At 34.4% G+C, this 18,843-nt stretch overlaps 3 protein-coding genes across 3 annotated transcripts; all 3 read left to right on the top strand.

The window, feature by feature from the left end:
* The first annotated feature begins 78 nt into the window (after positions 1 to 78).
* LOC134660420 (uncharacterized) lies at positions 79 to 2,649 on the top strand. Its single transcript, XM_063516160.1, has 3 exons — positions 79 to 220; positions 1,997 to 2,123; positions 2,591 to 2,649. The coding sequence occupies exons 1-3, from the start codon at positions 80 to 82 to the stop codon at positions 2,647 to 2,649; spliced, it is 327 nt and encodes a 108-aa protein (XP_063372230.1). The 5' UTR covers position 79.
* A 564-nt stretch (positions 2,650 to 3,213) lies between these two features.
* On the top strand, positions 3,214 to 6,728 carry LOC134660419 (zinc finger protein 816-like). Its single transcript, XM_063516159.1, has 5 exons — positions 3,214 to 3,238; positions 3,490 to 3,528; positions 3,963 to 4,016; positions 4,429 to 4,515; positions 5,446 to 6,728. The coding sequence occupies exon 5, from the start codon at positions 5,616 to 5,618 to the stop codon at positions 6,726 to 6,728; it is 1,113 nt and encodes a 370-aa protein (XP_063372229.1). The 5' UTR covers positions 3,214 to 3,238; positions 3,490 to 3,528; positions 3,963 to 4,016; positions 4,429 to 4,515; positions 5,446 to 5,615.
* Positions 6,729 to 10,483: 3,755 nt separating this feature from the next.
* On the top strand, positions 10,484 to 16,240 carry LOC134660468 (gastrula zinc finger protein XlCGF26.1-like). Its single transcript, XM_063516224.1, has 8 exons — positions 10,484 to 10,660; positions 11,349 to 11,475; positions 11,979 to 12,029; positions 12,588 to 12,611; positions 12,863 to 12,901; positions 13,336 to 13,389; positions 13,811 to 13,897; positions 14,826 to 16,240. The coding sequence occupies exons 1-8, from the start codon at positions 10,520 to 10,522 to the stop codon at positions 16,106 to 16,108; spliced, it is 1,806 nt and encodes a 601-aa protein (XP_063372294.1). The 5' UTR covers positions 10,484 to 10,519; the 3' UTR covers positions 16,109 to 16,240.
* The last annotated feature ends 2,603 nt before the right edge of the window (positions 16,241 to 18,843 follow it).

Below are 18,843 nucleotides of genomic sequence, written 5' to 3'. Positions count from 1 at the left end.
AATTATTATTGAGTAAAAATATCCGATTCATACAGTGTTATCCAAGTTTTAAGTGGCTCATCTTTAAATTAGCTTAATAATGACGGAAATCTGGAGTTTAGATGCACTTTGTCGATGTTGTCATGCAGACGGCGATTTCAAAGATTTACGATCAGTGTATGTTTTCGATAACGGGCCTGAAAATTATCTTAACATGTTACTCGAGACCTTGGGAGTCACGGTAAGTAGTTAATAATGAGCAAACACTAGTTATTTAGGTGAATGACTTAAGTTATAAGGGATATTGCGTCAATGCGACGTGCTGCAAGTCTTGGCAAAGTATCAAAAAATGGTTTTTAAGTAAAAAAACTGATATGCACTGTTTCGAGTTTACAAGAGAATGAGCTGTGCTGTGGCATGTACGTGATGCTGAATTTTTAACACACTTCTATTAGGTCGACCTGTATGTAACTATGTAATGGAATCTTACAAGTTAAATTTGACTCACTTCCCGACTACCAGTGAAGCTGAAAATTTGCATACACATGTAAGTCGGGTGACAATGCAATATTATGGTACCATCGAGCTGATCTGATGATGGAGACAGGAGGTGGCCATAGGAACTCTGTAATGAAGCAACGCAACCTAATTGTGTTAGGGGTTTTTAGAATTGTCTCGATGAGTCTTAGTTGTCTGTTGTAAGAAAAGTACAGTCAGCGATAAAAGCTTATACCAAAATTTTTGCCAAAAACTTATGTATATAGACAAACCAAATCAAATATTTAGGAAATATTACGCTATAAAGAGTTTTCATTATATAGAGAGAAATTACTATTAAAGTAAAGCAACTATAGCCAACAAATGTCGCCGTTATAGGCAGTGAGTCGTTATATTATATCGAGTGACGTTATATCTGGGGGCACGGTAGTGCCCCCGCCAAGTCGAGCGCGAAGCAAACACTGCCGTACCATCCTTTACTGGAACCATTTCGCCGCATTTTCAGGCCCCTATTTGAGATCCTCTGGATAAGACCAGAACGCAGAAATTTTCGTCATCCAGTAAGCTATAATCACATACTTAAAATCCAAAATTTCAAGGCTGTAGGTAATTGAGTTCCGAAGCTAAGCGAAAGCAAAGTTTCGCATTTATGACACTCACTCACTCACTCATGATCATCAGAATGGAACTAGTACTTCCCATAAACTCAGAGAGCTGAAATTTGGTACAGAGTTAGGGTTTAATGGCCACATAAAGGAAAAACCTAAAAATATTGCAATATCAGTCACGTTTTAAAGATCTAAGAACTGCATAAGTAAGTTTGTAATCCCATATAAATATATGATATTACAAAGTTACTGTTGCAGTTCCTACAAGTAGTAGGTAAAGTAAAGGTACACTACGATGTACGATGTGAGTATGAATGAAGATATGTTTAGTTATGATATGTGTATACATAGTATGGGTATGAGTACCCGAAAAGAAGGACTGCCTACAAAAAGAGATGAGATCCCATCAAAAACATTACATGTAAAAAGGTGCAAGTCTCGCAACGCTTTTACTACAAAAAAGGTTTGAGATGTAATGTGAAACCAAGTCGGTTATTTTAATCAGTGCCAGGGGGTGTAAAAATCGTATCAATAAGATATCTTTAATTTGTAATACATATAATGACTTGGCAATCGCACATAATGCTTAACTCGTGCTGTACTCGTAAATATGTGTAATGCTCAAACTGCAATTGGCGCTAGCGTTATGTTCAATTAGAATTTTTTTTAATAGGTGACGATGATCCTTTTGTTATTATGCAGCCGTGCGATGGCCAAGTCATTATACATATTACAAATTAAAGATATCTTATTGATACGGTTTTAACACCCCCTGGCACTGATTAAAATAACTGACTTGGTTTCACATTACATCTCAAACCTTTTTTGTAGTAAAAGCGTTGCAAGACTTGCACCTTTTTACATGTAATGTTTTTGATGGGATAGAGTTTACACTGTACTTATGTTTTCAGATAAAGCCTCCGTCCGTGAATGCAAGCTACTCCATCTGCGACGCGTGCATCCTGCATCTCCGCAGTGCTGCCAACTTTAAGAAGAAAGTACTGGAATGTGAGACAAAGTTTGAGGAATATTGCAAAAGTAAGTAGAAAGCTACTTTGCTATCTTTAGAAAAAATTAAATGGAGACGAGAAAGAGTCATTATAAACAATATTTTCATAGAAATTTGACATTAATGATGACATGAGCTTGGTCTGACTATAGGTCTCATTCATTACCTAATATCTGGGTGACCGAGCTTTGCTCGGAAAACATATAAATACTCAAAAATGCGCGTTTTCCCAGAGATTAGACCTAGCTAGGTTGACTTTTCGCCCCCGAAAACCCCCATATAGCAAATTTCTTCGAAATCGTTAGAGTGGTTTCCGAGATACTCAAAATATATATATAAATAAATAAATATACTAGAATTGCTCGTTTAAAGTTATAAGATACTAAAATCTATTGGATTTTTGGACACTAGCACAATTTTTATAGAGTCCTGGTTTTGGCTCCTTGCTGATTAAGAAAATTTTCTTTATATATTTAAAATTAAATTTTACTTTCAGATGAGTTGTCACAAACAAACTATGATATAAAGACTGAACCAGAATATTTAGGTAAGTGAACAAGTGTAGCATTTACTTTTATCATATACAAAGAAGAAGAATTTGTTTAATTTTAATAACAAAACTTCCGTGAGACAAAGACATATTAAATATATTAAAAACGGGTCACTCACGTATTTTAAGTCGAAAAACGCTCGACATGTTTCACTTCGTACCGAGAAGTACGCAAGCTCCTGATGACACTTCTCAGTACGAAGTGAAACATGTCGAGCGTTTTTCGACTTAAAATACGTGAGTGACCCGTTTTTAATATATTTATGTAATTTGTTTAATGTTTATAGGTAGAAGTAAGTAGTCACTAAGGCTACATATTATGGGTATACAGTTTGTTTTTTTTTAGCATTAGAAAAAAGACTACGCGATCTTGACGTCTTTTAATTGAAAAACGCTTTTAACAAATTAGTAACTGACTAACTAACTAATAAAAGCAAAAGAATGTACATGAATATATAATCGTATATTCTGATTGATAATTGTTACATATTTGGCGTGACTTATTTTTCACATATTAAACACTAATATTAACAAGATTTGTGCCGGTATAATTCCTAATAATTGTTTCAGATGACTTCGATAACAATGATTTTGGTAAGTAATTTTGTATTTTATAACATGTATCTTGTATAATGCAGCATGCAAAAAAAACTGACAGACTCCGTGTGTCATATCATATATTTTTGTGTGCTGTGTTGTGCAAAATATTTAAAGATGACTGTACTTTTTGATTGTACTCGAATAATTTATTATTAATTTATTCTGAACCATTTTTCACTTTGAGTTATTTTGTTGGCAAATAATATTTCCTAAAACACATATTACTAAACATTTTCTTATTACAGGTGATGATATTGAAGTCAAAGACGATAGTCAAAATTCAGGTGGGTATAACTAGAGCTATTTCATAATTAAACTAACACAGACGTCATGTATTATGCAATTAACTTTAAAAGAAATCAACTCAAGTATTACTCTATGTTAATACTTACTTTTTAGTTTTATAATGACTTTAAAGCTAGCCACAATTATTTTTTACCAACAACCTCAGTTAAATGGCTATTAAAAAAAACTATTAGTGCCTACGCCAATTCTTAGGATTACTTGCCAAGCGGACCCCAAGCTCCCAAAATGACGGGACGGGATGACTATTTAGTTCCATTGTCTATTCTATTCTGTAATGCTGTAAATTATGGAATGAAATTTATTTTAGAAAAAGTCTCATTTTTATACGCGTAGTTCAACTATATTATTTTAACTTATTACTTATTTCACATAATTCTAATTTTCGTGATAAATAACTCTGTCTTTTTTACAGAATTCACCGCCACTATCAAGAAACGAGTAAAAAATATTAAGAAAGAAAAAGAATGTAAGTATTTTTTATAAGCTTTTACATTTTTTTAACTGATTATTTATTTAAATCCAGTGTTTACATAAGCTGTAATTTGCTATAGCAAGTTGGCATTTCATACAGCAATATGTATTGCTTTACCTTTCTCTATTTCATGCAAACCGATAAAAGTCTACATTGTGTAACTGTATATATTTACGGCTGGGCTGGCATCGAGTCAGGTATTTATATTTTACCCGACCCGTCCCGACTTCGCACGGGTTAACAAATTATACATAAACCTTCCTCTTGAATCACTCTATCTATTTAAAAAAACCTCATCAAAATCCGTTGCGTAGTTTTAAAGATCTATGCATACATAGGGACAGGCAGACAGCGGGAAGCGACTTTGTTTTATACTATGTAGTGATGTACTTATTTTTTGTTTCAGCTGACAACAATCACTTAGAATTGACAATAGACGTGAAACCGAAAATAGAGGGCAAGCCGAGAAAGAGAAACAAGTCATCCGTCAAAGGTAGGTACTATAATAGTATTTTCTGCCCTCCGGGCGGAAAACGTCAACTTTCAACCCGCTGCGCTAGACAAAGTTGGCGCTTTCCGGCTCCGTCGGAAAGAAATATAGTATGCAATATGCATACCTTGACAAGTAAATAAGAACTCTCAGATTTCATATCTGTTGGCCTCGGCACCCGGCAGACAATTACATATGTATACTTAATGAAAATACAAAATACAATGCAAATTAAAAAATACGCATAAAGTTAATATTTAAATTCCTTACAGGCATAGTCTAATAAAACATGGTCTCCTCTTCCCAGTCTGACACAAGCCTACGTCACAATAACATTGCCACTTTATATAGCGCTATAGCATATTATCATAATATCTCTTGGAGGATACAACTAAACGGAGTAGCCATTATCAGGCTTTCCCCTCTGTCGAAAATAGGTGGCCAACGGTCATACACAATGTATGGACTGACGTTTATCTGACATGGGTATTTTTACGTTACGCATACATTTGACGTTCCCCTCCCCCGCAAAAATCGGCAGACTGTTTTGTACAGAAAATTACAGACATGGCGTCTCCGTTTAATTATATCCTCCAAGTAATATCTGGGTGACCGAGCTTCGCTCGGAAAACATATAAAAACTCGCAAATGCGCGTTTTCCCAGAGATAAGACCTAGCTAGATCGATTTTTCGCCCCCGAAAACCCCCGTATAGCAAATTTCATCGAAATCGTTAGAGCCGTTTCCGAGATCCCCGAAATATATATATATATAAATAAATAAATAAATAAACAAGAATTGCTCGTTTAAAGGTATTAGATTAGATAGATAGATAGCGCTGTCGCATGATGACGTAGGCTTGTGTCAGTCACGTGGTCAAGGTCAAGTCGGAAGAGAGTACCAGGCGGAGTATATTATTATACCATGTTTACAGGTAAATCATCAAAAACCAAGCCCAAAGTCAAAAAAGAGGAATCTTTAGTAGTCACCGTCAAAACTGAAACAGGGGAGCTTTACTCTTGTAAAACCTGCGGCGCCAACTATCAGAACTTGGACCAACTCAACCAACATATTAATACAGAGCATCTCAAAGGATACAAATGTATGTACTGTCCGGAATACTTTAAAAACGAAAACAGGTACAGAGTTCATAACCGCCTGCACCATAACGACTTAAAACCATTCCACTGCGAGCACTGCGGCAGAAAACTAGGATCCAAAATGTCGCTACTAGAACACGTGAACTCTGTACACACTAAACAAATCTACTACCAATGTGAAAAATGTATGAAAAAATTCCATAGTAAGCAAGTACTAAAGATACATTTGAAAAAACATGACGGCACTTTTAGAAAATTAATTTGCGAGCAATGCGGGGTAGGTTGCAATGACAGGACCAACTTGAGATACCACGTTATGGCAGTTCATGAGAAGTTAAGGTTGTTCAACTGTCAGGAATGTGACAAAAAATTCTCCGCCATGAAACATTTGAAGATACATATGAGGTTTCACACTGGGGAGAGACCGTACGAGTGCGAAATATGCAATAACGCTTTCATTTCAAGAGACGCGTTGACTGTTCACCAAAAACAGCACACGAAAAGTGGGTACAAATGTAAGACGTGTGCCAAAGTATTTCCTACTCGGGGTTTATACGCTTCCCATTATAGGAAACACGTAGGTACTAAGCCATTTAAATGCCATTTGTGTGATAAGGAATTCGCTGGTAAATACTCCTTAAATCGTCATGTATTTGAGCATACCGGCGATCGTCCATACATGTGTCCAGTCTGTGGTAAAGATTTCTCACAAAAAGCACAGCTAGCTAGACATAGTAAGATTCACGATAAGGGGGAAGTGGTTAAGGAAAAGTGTGAATTGTGTAAAAGAACTGTGCCTAATATAGAGAAACATATGCTAGCGCATAATAATAAGCCGTATCCTTGTCATTTGTGTGAAAAGAGATACCCAGAGCAGAATGCCTTAAACAGACATTTGCAGAGGCATACCGGGATTAAGCCACACAAATGTCAACTCTGTGATAAAGGGTATATTCAATTGAAAACCCTTAGAGGACATATGATGAAAGTGCACAAATTACCATTAAAAACTGAGCAGGAAGATCATTTTGATAGTGTTGTTAATACTTATACCATTCAGAATTTGAAAAGAAAGACAGGTAACCCCAATGATATTATAACCCAAGATAGGTTATGAATGAATGAAATAATGAATGAAAACACTTTGTACAATTTACCTTTAGTCGCACCTGGGTAAGCGAAACGTGCTAACGATCTCCCGTACACCGAAAAAGAAAGAGACAGGCTGCTGTTTAACGAGCATGACAAACATGAATGGAATGCAAAAATAAATTAAAAATAACAGATTTCTTGATAAGTATAGAATTAAATACGGTAGTATTTTTTGTGCTCCTTATATATGAATATAACCTAGCTATAGTTATACATCTATACTATATAATATCATTGGGTTAGATTAGAGTCTGTGCGGAAAGAGAAGAGTCGTGGAATGTATTGGGCCCCATACATTCCACGACTCTTCTCTTTCCGCACCCTTGAATTAGGTTAGCCCAAAATACGTTGATAATTTTTTTTATTAATAATTTATTTATTATTTTGGCATAATCGGTCAGTCGTTTATAAACATAGTCATGTATTTGAAACAAAATGTATTGTATTCCTTTAGTTTTAATACACAAACGCAAACGTTTGTTATAATTATCAACAATATGCCCTAGTAAAAATCTTTGTCAACGTAGTATTTGGACCAACCTGTAGAAAGAGTAAATTTAACAGATATATTCTAAGTTTTATGTATAAGGGGGTTAATCACACTTGAAATTCTTCTAGGGCTTCTAGGCGCTTTGCAGCGCCATCTAGATTAGGATTCAAAATAACTGCAATTTTAATAAAATATTATTTGTGGTCATATTTTTACTCTTGTTTTTATCGAACCATTTTTTAACTTTATCTTAGTGGAATTCGGTTTATTATTATTTGCATATAAGACTGGAGTAAAAGTAATTGTGTTTTGAAAATATATTTTTATTTTCCTTCCCTAACGAATTCTATCAACTATCAGTACTATATGAGTCGTATAAGTATAAAGTTATTGATTGTGTTAATTTATAAAAACATCCAAGCTTGACTGCCGAACTAGATGGCGCCATTTGTTTAGTGACGACTGAGAACTGAATTGTCAAAATACCTTAGAGGAAAATTTCAAAATAATTCCAAATTCCAAATTCCAAATTCCAAATTATTTATTCGTTAAACATAGGTATGTACAACAGTAGGTCTTACATATAAAATATAGTAACACTATGTTTCGCCACATGGCACACAAATAGCTACAGAGAACATGTAGCATGCAATTATAAACTAAGTCATAAAACATACACAACAAATACAAATTAAAAGGTTATAAAGTTTCCTGAGTCTGACAAATAATCTTGAACAGAATAGTATGCTTTAGTTATTAGGAAATCATACAACATTTTTTTAAATTTATTTAAATCATTAATTTTTAAAATCTGTTTTGGTAGCTTATTATAAATTTTTGGTGCCATTCCAAAAAAGCTTTTTGCTAGTAACGCTGTTTTACATGATCTAGATTGTATTCTATGTTGTTGGCGATAACTATTGAAATAGGAGAATTGGTGAGGGTTATACTTAACATATAATGCGACTTCATATATATAAAGACAGGGAAGCGTGAGAATATTTAGCTTAATAAAGTAGGGTTTACATGATTCTAGGAAATGTAAACCGGATACTGATCGTAAGCACTTTTTTTGAGCTCTGAACACTAATTCTCGATCAGTACAGTTACCCCAGAATATAACCCCGTATCTCAAAGTTGATGTAACGTGAGCGTGATAAGAGATTAAAACAGTCGACTGGTTTACTACTTTTCGTAAATTATGCAAGGCATATGAATATTTGTTTAGTTTTTTACAAACGTTGTCTATGTGATTGTTCCAACTTAATGTTCGATCTAAGCGTAGCCCCAAAAAAGTTGTTGAATCCGTTTCTTCAATGTCCTGATCTTTGTATGTAATTTTTAAATCGGAAATAAGTTCTTTTCTCTGTTTAAAGTTCATTATTTTGGTTTTATTTAAGTTGATAAAGAGATTATTTTTATGTAGCCAATCGATTATTAATTCTATTGTTTTATTAATGTGTTGTTCAAATGATGATGGGTCTTCGCTAGTAAAAATCACTGTACTATCATCTGCAAATAAAACAATTTTATCTGTAATTGCTTGTGGCAGATCGTTAATATAGATTAAAAAGAGGAGCGGGCCTAAGACGCTTCCTTGCGGGACGCCATAATTTGTTTGTTTTAAATCTGAATAAAATGTGACCTCGTTTTTAGACTTAACACAAATTCGAGTTATTTGTGTGACTTGCTCTCTATTCGTCAAGTAGGATTGTAGTAAATTGTAGGTATTTCCGCGGATACCATAATTATACAGTTTTGATAATAAAATTTTATGATCCACAAAATCGAAAGCTTTTGTTAAATCCATATACAATGCTGTAACGGGTACTTTTTTATCTAACTGTGTCGTAATTGTGTTAAGTAGATCGTAAATGGCCATGTTTATGGATTTATTTTTGCGGAAACCTTTTTGCTCGTCAGCAAAAAGGTTATGTGATTCAAAAAAGCTACTTAAATTTAAATAAATTACTTTTTCTATTATCTTGGAGAAAATAGGTATCAATGCCACTGGTCTGTAATTAGTTATATCTTTTTTATCTCCTTTTTTATACAAAGGTCGAACGATGGTAGTTTTTAATTTGTCCGGAAATATTCCATGTTCGATACACATGTTTATAATAAAACTAAGCGGTGCTGCAATGATTTTTGAAACTGTTTTAACAATTTTTGTATTTATCCCGTCGTTTCCTGTACTATTGGTGTTTTTCAGTGAGTTGATAATTATTCTTATGTCATCTGGATTTGTTGGCTTCATAAAAATCGAATTAATAGAATTGTACGTCATTGTTGTTTTATTTGTGGTGTATTTATTTATATTAGTTGAATTATCACCTATTGTATTAAGATGAACATAGTAGTTATTGAATGCCTGTGCTATATCTTTGGGGTCCGTTATAAGTTTTTCATTCAAGTTGATTTCTGAAATGTTATCTTTTATTTTTATTATTAAATTCGCCCATCTTAGATTAACAGCGAAAATTTTCTAGTATGGAGACCGCTTTAGTAACTGTATATAGATTGCTTGCTTGACCACTTTCGAAACTGCAGTAATGTTTACAAACTAATTGCGTAAGCCAATCTCATCTAGCGGCCACACGTACACCATTTTAATCACCATTTTCATTCCTAACTTCGGAAATTGGCATTTTTGTGTCCGCACCTGCTGATTTGATCGGGGAATCAAATTGGCGTTTGCGTCCGCACGGCCTAATTCAATCGGAAAATTTCATCAGATTGGCGAAATATAAAATTGTCTCGTCTGGACTCCACTTAAAAGTATGCATGTGCATGTCTAGCCTCGGCTGTTATACTTAATACTTAACAACAATAAAAATACATTCAATGGCTGAAAAAACATATTGGCAAAGAGTTGTCATGATATTATTTTGCACACAGGTAGGAAAAAAATTGTCGAAAACAACGAAAGAAAGTATATTAGAAAACTACTCAGTCCAACGCAGACACAACGCGGTAATAAACTACGACTACGGAGTGAACGTTTCCCTAAAATAAAGTATCCAATACACGTGTCGGGTTCCTTATTTGTGTATGGAACCCAGTTACTACTTTTATAAGGCAAAAATCTAAGTATCCGACGTTGCAATCGCCTAATCTTTAAAAGTACAAAACGTCAAACAACTGTGCTGTCAACAAACTAGTGAGTCGGGATTGTTGAAAATTACGGAATTATTATTGAGTAAAAATATCCGATTCATACAGTGTTATCCAAGTTTTAAGTGGCTCATCTTTAAATTAGCTTAATAATGACGGAAATCTGGAGTTTAGATGCACTTTGTCGATGTTGTCATGCAGACGGCGATTTCAAAGATTTACGATCAGTGTATGTTTTCGATAATGGGCCTGAAAATTATCTTAACATGTTACTCGAGACCTTGGGAGTCACGGTAAGTAGTTAATAATGAGCAAACACTAGTTATTTAGGTGAATTACTTAAGTTATAAGGGATATTGCGTCAATGCGACGTGCTGCAAGTCTTGGCAAAGTATCAAAAAATGGTTTTTAAGTAAAAAAACTGATATGCACTGTTTCGAGTTTACAAGAGAACGAGCTGTGCTGTGGCATGTACGTGATGCTGAATTTTTAACACACTTTTATTAGGTCGACCTGTATGTAACTATGTAAATTTGACTCACTTCCCGACTACCAGTGAAGCTGAAAATTTGCATACACATGTAAGTCGGGTGACAATGCAATATTATGGTACCATCGAGCTGATCTGATGATGGAGACAGGAGGTGGCCATAGGAACTCTGTAATGAAGCAACGCAACCTAATTGTGTTAGGGGTTTTTAGAATTGTCTCGATGAGTCTTAGTTGTCTGTCGTAAGAAAAGTACAGTCAGCGATAAAAGCTTGTACCAAAAATGAAATTTTTGCCAAAAACTTATGTATATAGACAAACCAAATCAAATATTTAGGAAATATTACGGTATAAAGAGTTTTCATTATATAGAGAGAAATTACTATTAAAGCAAAGCAACTAAAGCCAACAAATGTCGACGTTATAGGCAGTGAGTCGTTATATTATATCGAGTGACGTTATATAGAGTTTACACTGTACTTATGTTTTCAGATAAAGCCGCCATCCGTGAATGCAAGCTACTCCATCTGCGACGCGTGCATCCTGCATCTCCGCAGTGCTGCCAACTTTAAGAAAAAAGTACTGGAATGTGAGACAAAGTTTGAGGAATATTGCAAAAGTAAGTAGAAAGCTACTTTGCTATCTTTAGAAAAAATTAAATGGAGACTGTCTAAGCTAAATTAGCACAAAATTGAACCAACAAAATGTGGGAGTGTCATTATAAACAATATTTTCATAGAAATTTGACATTAATGATGACATGAGCTTGGTCTGACTATAGGTCTCATTCATTACCTAATATCTGGGTGACCGAGCTTTGCTCGGGAAACATATAAATCAAAAATGCGCGTTTTCCCAGAGATTAGACCTAGCTAGGTTGACTTTTTGCCCCCGAAAACCCCCATATAGCAAATTTCTTCGAAATCGTTAGAGTGGTTTCCGAGATACTCAAAATATATATATAAATAAATAAATATACTAGAATTGCTCGTTTAAAGTTATAAGATACTAAAATCTATTGGATTTTTGGACACTAGCACAATTTTTATAGAGTCCTGGTTTTGGCTCCTTGCCGATTAAGAAAATTTTCTTTATATATTTAAAATTAAATTTTACTTTCAGATGAGTTGTCACAAACAAACTATGATATAAAGACTGAACCAGAATATTTAGGTAAGTGAACAAGTGTAGCATTTACTTTTATCATATACAAAGAAGAAGAATTTGTTTAATTTTAATAACAAAACTTCCGTGAGACAAAGACATATTAAATATATTAAAAACGGGTCACTCACGTATTTTAAGTCGAAAAACGCTCGACATGCAAGAGTATGCAAGCTCCTGATGACACTTCTCGGTACGAAGTGATACATGTCGAGCGTTTTTCGACTTAAAATACGTGAGTGACCCGTTTTTAATATATTTATGTAATTTGTTTAATGTTTATAGGTAGAAGTAAGTAGTCACTAAGGCTACATATTTTGGGTATACAGTTTGTTTTTTTTAGCATTAGAAAAAAGACTACGCGATCTTGACGTCTTTTAATTGAAAAACGCTTTTAACAAATTAGTAACTGACTAACTAACTAATAAAAGCAAAAGAATGTACATGAATATATAATCGTATATTCTGATTGATAATTGTTACATATTTGGCGTGACTTATTTTTCACATATTAAACACTAATATTAACAAGATTTGTGCCGGTATAATTCCTAATAATTGTTTCAGATGACTTCGATAACAATGATTTTGGTAAGTAATTTTGTATTTTATAACATGTATCTTGTATAATGCAGCATGCAAAAAAAACTGACAGACTCCGTGTGTCATATCATATATTTTTGTGTGCTGTGTTGTGCAAAATATTTAAAGATGACTGTACTTTTTGATTGTACTCGAATAATTTATTATTAATTTATTCTGAACCATTTTTCACTTTGAGTTATTTTGTTGGCAAATAATATTTCCTAAAACACATATTACTAAACATTTTCTTATTACAGGTGATGATATTGAAGTCAAAGACGATAGTCAAAATTCAGGTGGGTATAACTAGAGCTATTTCATAATTAAACTAACACAGACGTCATGTATTATGCAATTAACTTTAAAAGAAATCAACTCAAGTATTACTCTATGTTAATACTTACTTTTTAGTTTTATAATGACTTTAAAGCTAGCCACAATTATTTTTTACCAACAACCTCAGTTAAATGGCTATTAAAAAAAACTATTAGTGCCTACGCCAATTCTTAGGATTACTTGCCAAGCGGACCCCAAGCTCCCAAAATGACGGGACGGGATGACTATTTAGTTCCATTGTCTATTCTATTCTGTAATGCTGTAAATTATGGAATGAAATTTATTTTAGAAAAAGTCTCATTTTTATACGCGTAGTTCAACTATATTATTTTAACTTATTACTTATTTCACATAATTCTAATTTTCGTGATAAATAACTCTGTCTTTTTTACAGAATTCACCGCCACTATCAAGAAACGAGTAAAAAATATTAAGAAAGAAAAAGAATGTAAGTATTTTTTATAAGCTTTTACATTTTTTTAACTGATTATTTATTTAAATCCAGTGTTTACATAAGCTGTAATTTGCTATAGCAAGTTGGCATTTCATACAGCAATATGTATTGCTTTACCTTTCTCTATTTCATGCAAACAGATAAAAGTCTACATTGTGTAACTGTATATATTTACGGCTGGGCTGGCATCGAGTCAGGTATTTATATTTTACACTAGCGACCCGACCCGTCCCGACTTCGCACGGGTTAACAAATTATACATAAACCTTCCTCTTGAATCACTCTATCTATTTAAAAAAACCTCATCAAAATCCGTTGCGTAGTTTTAAAGATCTATGCATACATAGGGACAGGCAGACAGCGGGAAGCGACTTTGTTTTATACTATGTAGTGATGTACCTATTTTTTGTTTCAGCTGACAACAATCACTTAGAATTGACAATAGACGTGAAACCGAAAATAGAGGGCAAGCCGAGAAAGAGAAACAAGTCGTCCGTCAAAGGTAGGTACTATAATAGTATTTTCTGCCCTCCGGGCGGAAAACGTCAACTTTCAACCCGCTGCGCTAGACAAAGTTGGCGCTTTCCGGCTCCGTCGGAAAGAAATATAGTATGCAATATGCATACCTTGACAAGTAAATAAGAACTCTCAGATTTCATATCTGTTGGCCTCGGCACCCGGCAGACAATTACATATGTATACTTAATGAAAATACAAAATACAATGCAAATTAAAAAATACGCATAAAGTTAATATTTAAATTCCTTACAGGCATAGTCTAATAAAACATGGTCTCCTCTTCCCAGTCTGACACAAGCCTACGTCACAATAACATTGCCACTTTATATAGCGCTATAGCATATTATCATAATATCTCTTGGAGGATACAACTAAACGGAGTAGCCATTATCAGGCTTTCCCCTCTGTCGAAAATAGGTGGCCAACGGTCATACACAATGTATGGACTGACGTTTATCTGACATGGGTATTTTTACGTTACGCATACATTTGACGTTCCCCTCCCCCGCAAAAATCGGCAGACTGTTTTGTACAGAAAATTACAGACATGGCGTCTCCGTTTAATTATATCCTCCAAGTAATATCTGGGTGACCGAGCTTCGCTCGGAAAACATATAAAAACTCGCAAATGCGCGTTTTCCCAGAGATAAGACCTAGCTAGATCGATTTTTCGCCCCCGAAAACCCCCGTATAGCAAATTTCATCGAAATCGTTAGAGCCGTTTCCGAGATCCCCGAAATATATATATATAAATAAATAAATAAATAAACAAGAATTGCTCGTTTAAAGGTATTAGATTAGATAGATAGATAGCGCTGTCGCATGATGACGTAGGCTTGTGTCAGTCACGTGGTCAAGGTCAAGTCGGAAGAGAGTACCAGGCGGAGTATATTATTATACCATGTTTACAGGTAAATCATCAAAAACCAAGCCCAAAGTCAAAAAAGAGGAATCTTTAGTAGTCACCGTCAAAACTGAAACAGGGGAGCTTTACTCTTGTAAAACCTGCGGCGCCAACTATCAGAACTTGGACCAACTCAACCAACATATTAATACAGAGCATCTCAAAGGATACAAATGTATGTACTGTCCGGAATACTTTAAAAACGAAAACAGGTACAGAGTTCATAACCGCCTGCACCATAACGACTTAAAACCATTCCACTGCGAGCACTGCGGCAGAAAACTAGGATCCAAAATGTCGCTACTAGAACACGTGAACTCTGTACACACTAAACAAATCTACTACCAATGTGAAAAATGTATGAAAAAATTCCATAGTAAGCAAGTACTAAAGATACATTTGAAAAAACATGACGGCACTTTTAGAAAATTAATTTGCGAGCAATGTGGGGTAGGTTGCAATGACAGAACCAACTTGAGATATCACGTTATGGCAGTTCATGAGAAGTTAAGGTTGTTCAACTGTCAGGAATGTGACAAAAAATTCTCCGCCATGAAACATTTGAAGACACATATGAGGTTTCACACTGGGGAGAGACCGTACGAGTGCGAAATATGCAATAACGCTTTCATTTCAAGAGACGCGTTGACTGTTCACCAAAAACAGCACACGAAAAGTGGGTACAAATGTAAGACGTGTGCCAAAGTATTTCCTACTCGGGGTTTATACGCTTCCCATTATAGGAAACACGTAGGTACTAAGCCATTTAAATGCCATTTGTGTGATAAGGAATTCGCTGGTAAATACTCCTTAAATCGTCATGTATTTGAGCATACCGGAGATCGTCCATACATGTGTCCAGTCTGTGGCAAAGATTTCTCACAAAAAGCACAGCTAGCTAGACATAGTAAGATTCACGATAAGGGGGAAGTGGTTAAGGAAAAGTGTGAATTGTGTAAAAGAACTGTGCCTAATATAGAGAAACATATGCTAGCGCATAATAATAAGCCGTATCCTTGTCATTTGTGTGAAAAGAGGTACCCAGAGCAGAATGCCTTAAACAGACATTTGCAGAGGCATACCGGGATCAAGCCACACAAATGTCAACTGTGTGATAAAGGGTATATTCAATTGAAAACCCTTAGAGGACATATGATGAAAGTGCACAAATTACCATTAAAAACTGAGCAGGAAGATCATTTTGATAGTGTTGTTAATACTTATACCATTCAGAATTTGAAAAGAAAGACAGGTTACCCCAATGATAGTATAACTCAAGATCGGTTATAGGCGTTCCAAAATTGAAGCGCTTACCTTGTACAAATTGTACTAGTTGCCTTTAGTCGCGCCTTGGCAAGCGAGATGTGTGCACGTGCTAACGAGCTCCCGCACACCGAAAGAGAAAGAGACAGGCTGATGTTTAACGAGCATGACAAACATGAATGGAATGCAAAAATCAACAAAAAATAACAGATTTCTTCATAGGTATAGAAATAAATATGGTCGTATTTTTTGTGCTCCTTATATATGAATATAATCTAGCTATAGTTATACATACTGTATAATATCATTGGGTTACCCTTGAATTGGTTTGTTAAAGGTTATCCCAAAATACGTTGACAAATTAATTTTAGGTATATTTTTCTTGCGTAACTAGACCGGTTTTGCAAAATTTTATTAATGAATTATTTATTCTTATGGCATAATCGTTCAGTAGTTTATAAAGATAGTCATGGGTTTAAAACAAAATGTATAGTATGCCTTTAGTTTTAAAACGCAAACGTTTGTTAAAATTATCAAAATATGCCCCAGTAAAAACCTTTGTAAACGTATTTCTGGACCAGCCTGTACAAAGAGTAAATTTAACAGATGTTTTCTAAGTTTTATGTAGGTGTTTTTCTACTCCCGTACTTTTATTTGTCATTTAAAGGGTCGTGCACACACGTTTAAAACCCTACCTTATAGTTGTCAAGACAAGTCTTTAGTCTATTCCCCAAAAAAGAATTTGTGCATACACGCAGTATCTTTTTGGCGATTTTACGATACTTCGTGTAATGACCACTTAAAAATATTCAATGAAATACAGTGTTGCCAACCTTATTTTAAATGTCATCTCTGACAAATAAGTGAACCATAGACATGTTTTTTTTTTAATTTTATTCATTCATTCATTCTTTTCCCGCCCTACCCTCCGTTTTTGCTACTTCTTGAATTAAAAATATTTGTTAAATTTACAATTTTATTTAAAAGTGCTTGGTCGTAGAAAAAGTATTGTACGCAACGTTGTTTAACTGAGTCAAAAAATACTCGTGGCGTCTTTAATAACAATTTTCGACTTCGCCTCAAATTGTTACTCACGCCACTCGCCTTTTATGACCTCTCTTAAACAACGATGCATAAAATACTATAATCACACACGAAATTCTTCTAGGCAATTTTAATTAAATATTTTTTGTGGCCATATTGTTACAATTGTTACTCTTGTTTTTATCGCACGATTTTCAACTTTATCTTAGTGGAATGCGGTTTATTATGTTTTGCAAGTAAACTAACTTGTTAAGTAACGTGTAGTATAAGTTTGTGTCGTTTTTACAAAAAAGGGTCCATAGAGCGACTGGCCAGTACCGGTTCGCCGTTAGGTCCCTTCACTTTTCTTGGCAATGTATCTTATAAAATACATAATTTTACACCCTCTTTTTGTATTTTATTTCTAAGCGCATTTTTTTACTCTATTTGGCGCAATCGCACGGTGAAAAGGTTTATTTTTTGTTTTATTATTTTACATTAAATATATTGTACCTATGTATAATATTAAATATTTTTTTTAAATATTATTATTACAATATTTTGATTGTACACGGGTAATTATTTATAGACTAGAGTAAAAGTTTCCATTCCTAACGAATTCTATCATTTATCAGTACATATAAGTCGTATAAGTAAAAAGTTATTGATTGCGTAAAGTTTATAAAAACATCCAAGCTTGACAGCCGAACTAGATGGCGCCATTTGTTTAGTGATAACTGAGAACTGAATTGTCAAACGGCAAACAACTGGGGCCTTTTCTCAAAAGCTTGTAACTTACAAGTGGAAGTCCCTTTCTAACAGGAGCTGTCAAAAAGTGACATCCGCTTGTATTACAAGTTACAAGCTTTTGAGAAACGGGCCCCAGAGCTACGGTATAATGAACGGGTCCGCATAACGACATCTACTTCAGCTGTCAAATTCGAGGCACAAATTTTTCTTAGATTGTAGGTAACCTTTTACCATTAAATACTCTTAGTAAACTACAAATGGATGGAGGATTTATGAAAACACACAGATAGTGGAAAAAATGTTTATTTCAAATGACTAGAATATAACACTAGAAATTGCTTACACGCTAACTCGGTGACACAACAATACTTAAACAATTGTTTTTTAGGACGTATTTTAAAACATTCTGGCCATGTACAGTCACCTGTAATAATATGTTATTATTCGAAGGCCGCAAAAATATGTGACACGGTCTTATGGCTCTACAAATAAGATCGTGTCGTGTTCGTTGTGTAACATATTATTGCAGGTGACTGTACGATAATGAGTTCGTTTTTTTGTAAACAAGAGGCTGTATAAACAAATGCTACTTACATAATTAACTAAAAAAACATAGTAAAAACGAATGCATTAAATTATTTTGAGATCATAATGAGACTTATTTGTTACAAGCATAATCCAGCTCGATCGGGAACTGTTTTAAATATTATTTTGTTTGTATTGCTTGAAAATAAACTAAATTAAAGCTTGTAAATAACAACTTTTTAAAACTTATATCTAAGCTACGTATAAGGTAAATGTACTAGTGCTCGACATGCTAGTGCCCAAATAGATGTCATCCTGCTGTCACCTCTATTGACAATGACTTAAGTTTCAAGATGACATGTCCGCATGTGTGACTGGGACCGCGTCAAGCACCAGTACGTTTACCCATAGACTAGGAATCCTCTAGACGGAGTTTAGAGCAATTATTTCATGAAACCGATGCT

Source organism: Cydia amplana, chromosome 27 (assembly GCF_948474715.1).
Source record: "Cydia amplana chromosome 27, ilCydAmpl1.1, whole genome shotgun sequence".
NCBI lineage: Eukaryota > Metazoa > Arthropoda > Insecta > Lepidoptera > Tortricidae > Cydia > Cydia amplana.
The sequence above is the reverse complement of the archived record's forward strand: the minus strand, read 5'-3'. Positions and strand labels throughout refer to the sequence as shown.

Coding starts and splice junctions, on each gene's coding strand:
- LOC134660420 (XM_063516160.1), top strand. CDS start 80: ATGACGGAAATCTGGAGTTTAGATGCACTTTGTCGATGTTGTCATGCA. Junction 221..1,996: donor TCGAGACCTTGGGAGTCACG/GTAAGTAGTTAA, acceptor TTATGTTTTCAG/ATAAAGCCTCCGTCCGTGAA. Junction 2,124..2,590: donor GTTTGAGGAATATTGCAAAA/GTAAGTAGAAAG, acceptor TTTTACTTTCAG/ATGAGTTGTCACAAACAAAC.
- LOC134660419 (XM_063516159.1), top strand. CDS start 5,616: ATGTACTGTCCGGAATACTTTAAAAACGAAAACAGGTACAGAGTTCAT.
- LOC134660468 (XM_063516224.1), top strand. CDS start 10,520: ATGACGGAAATCTGGAGTTTAGATGCACTTTGTCGATGTTGTCATGCA. Junction 10,661..11,348: donor TCGAGACCTTGGGAGTCACG/GTAAGTAGTTAA, acceptor TTATGTTTTCAG/ATAAAGCCGCCATCCGTGAA. Junction 12,030..12,587: donor GACTGAACCAGAATATTTAG/GTAAGTGAACAA, acceptor TAATTGTTTCAG/ATGACTTCGATAACAATGAT.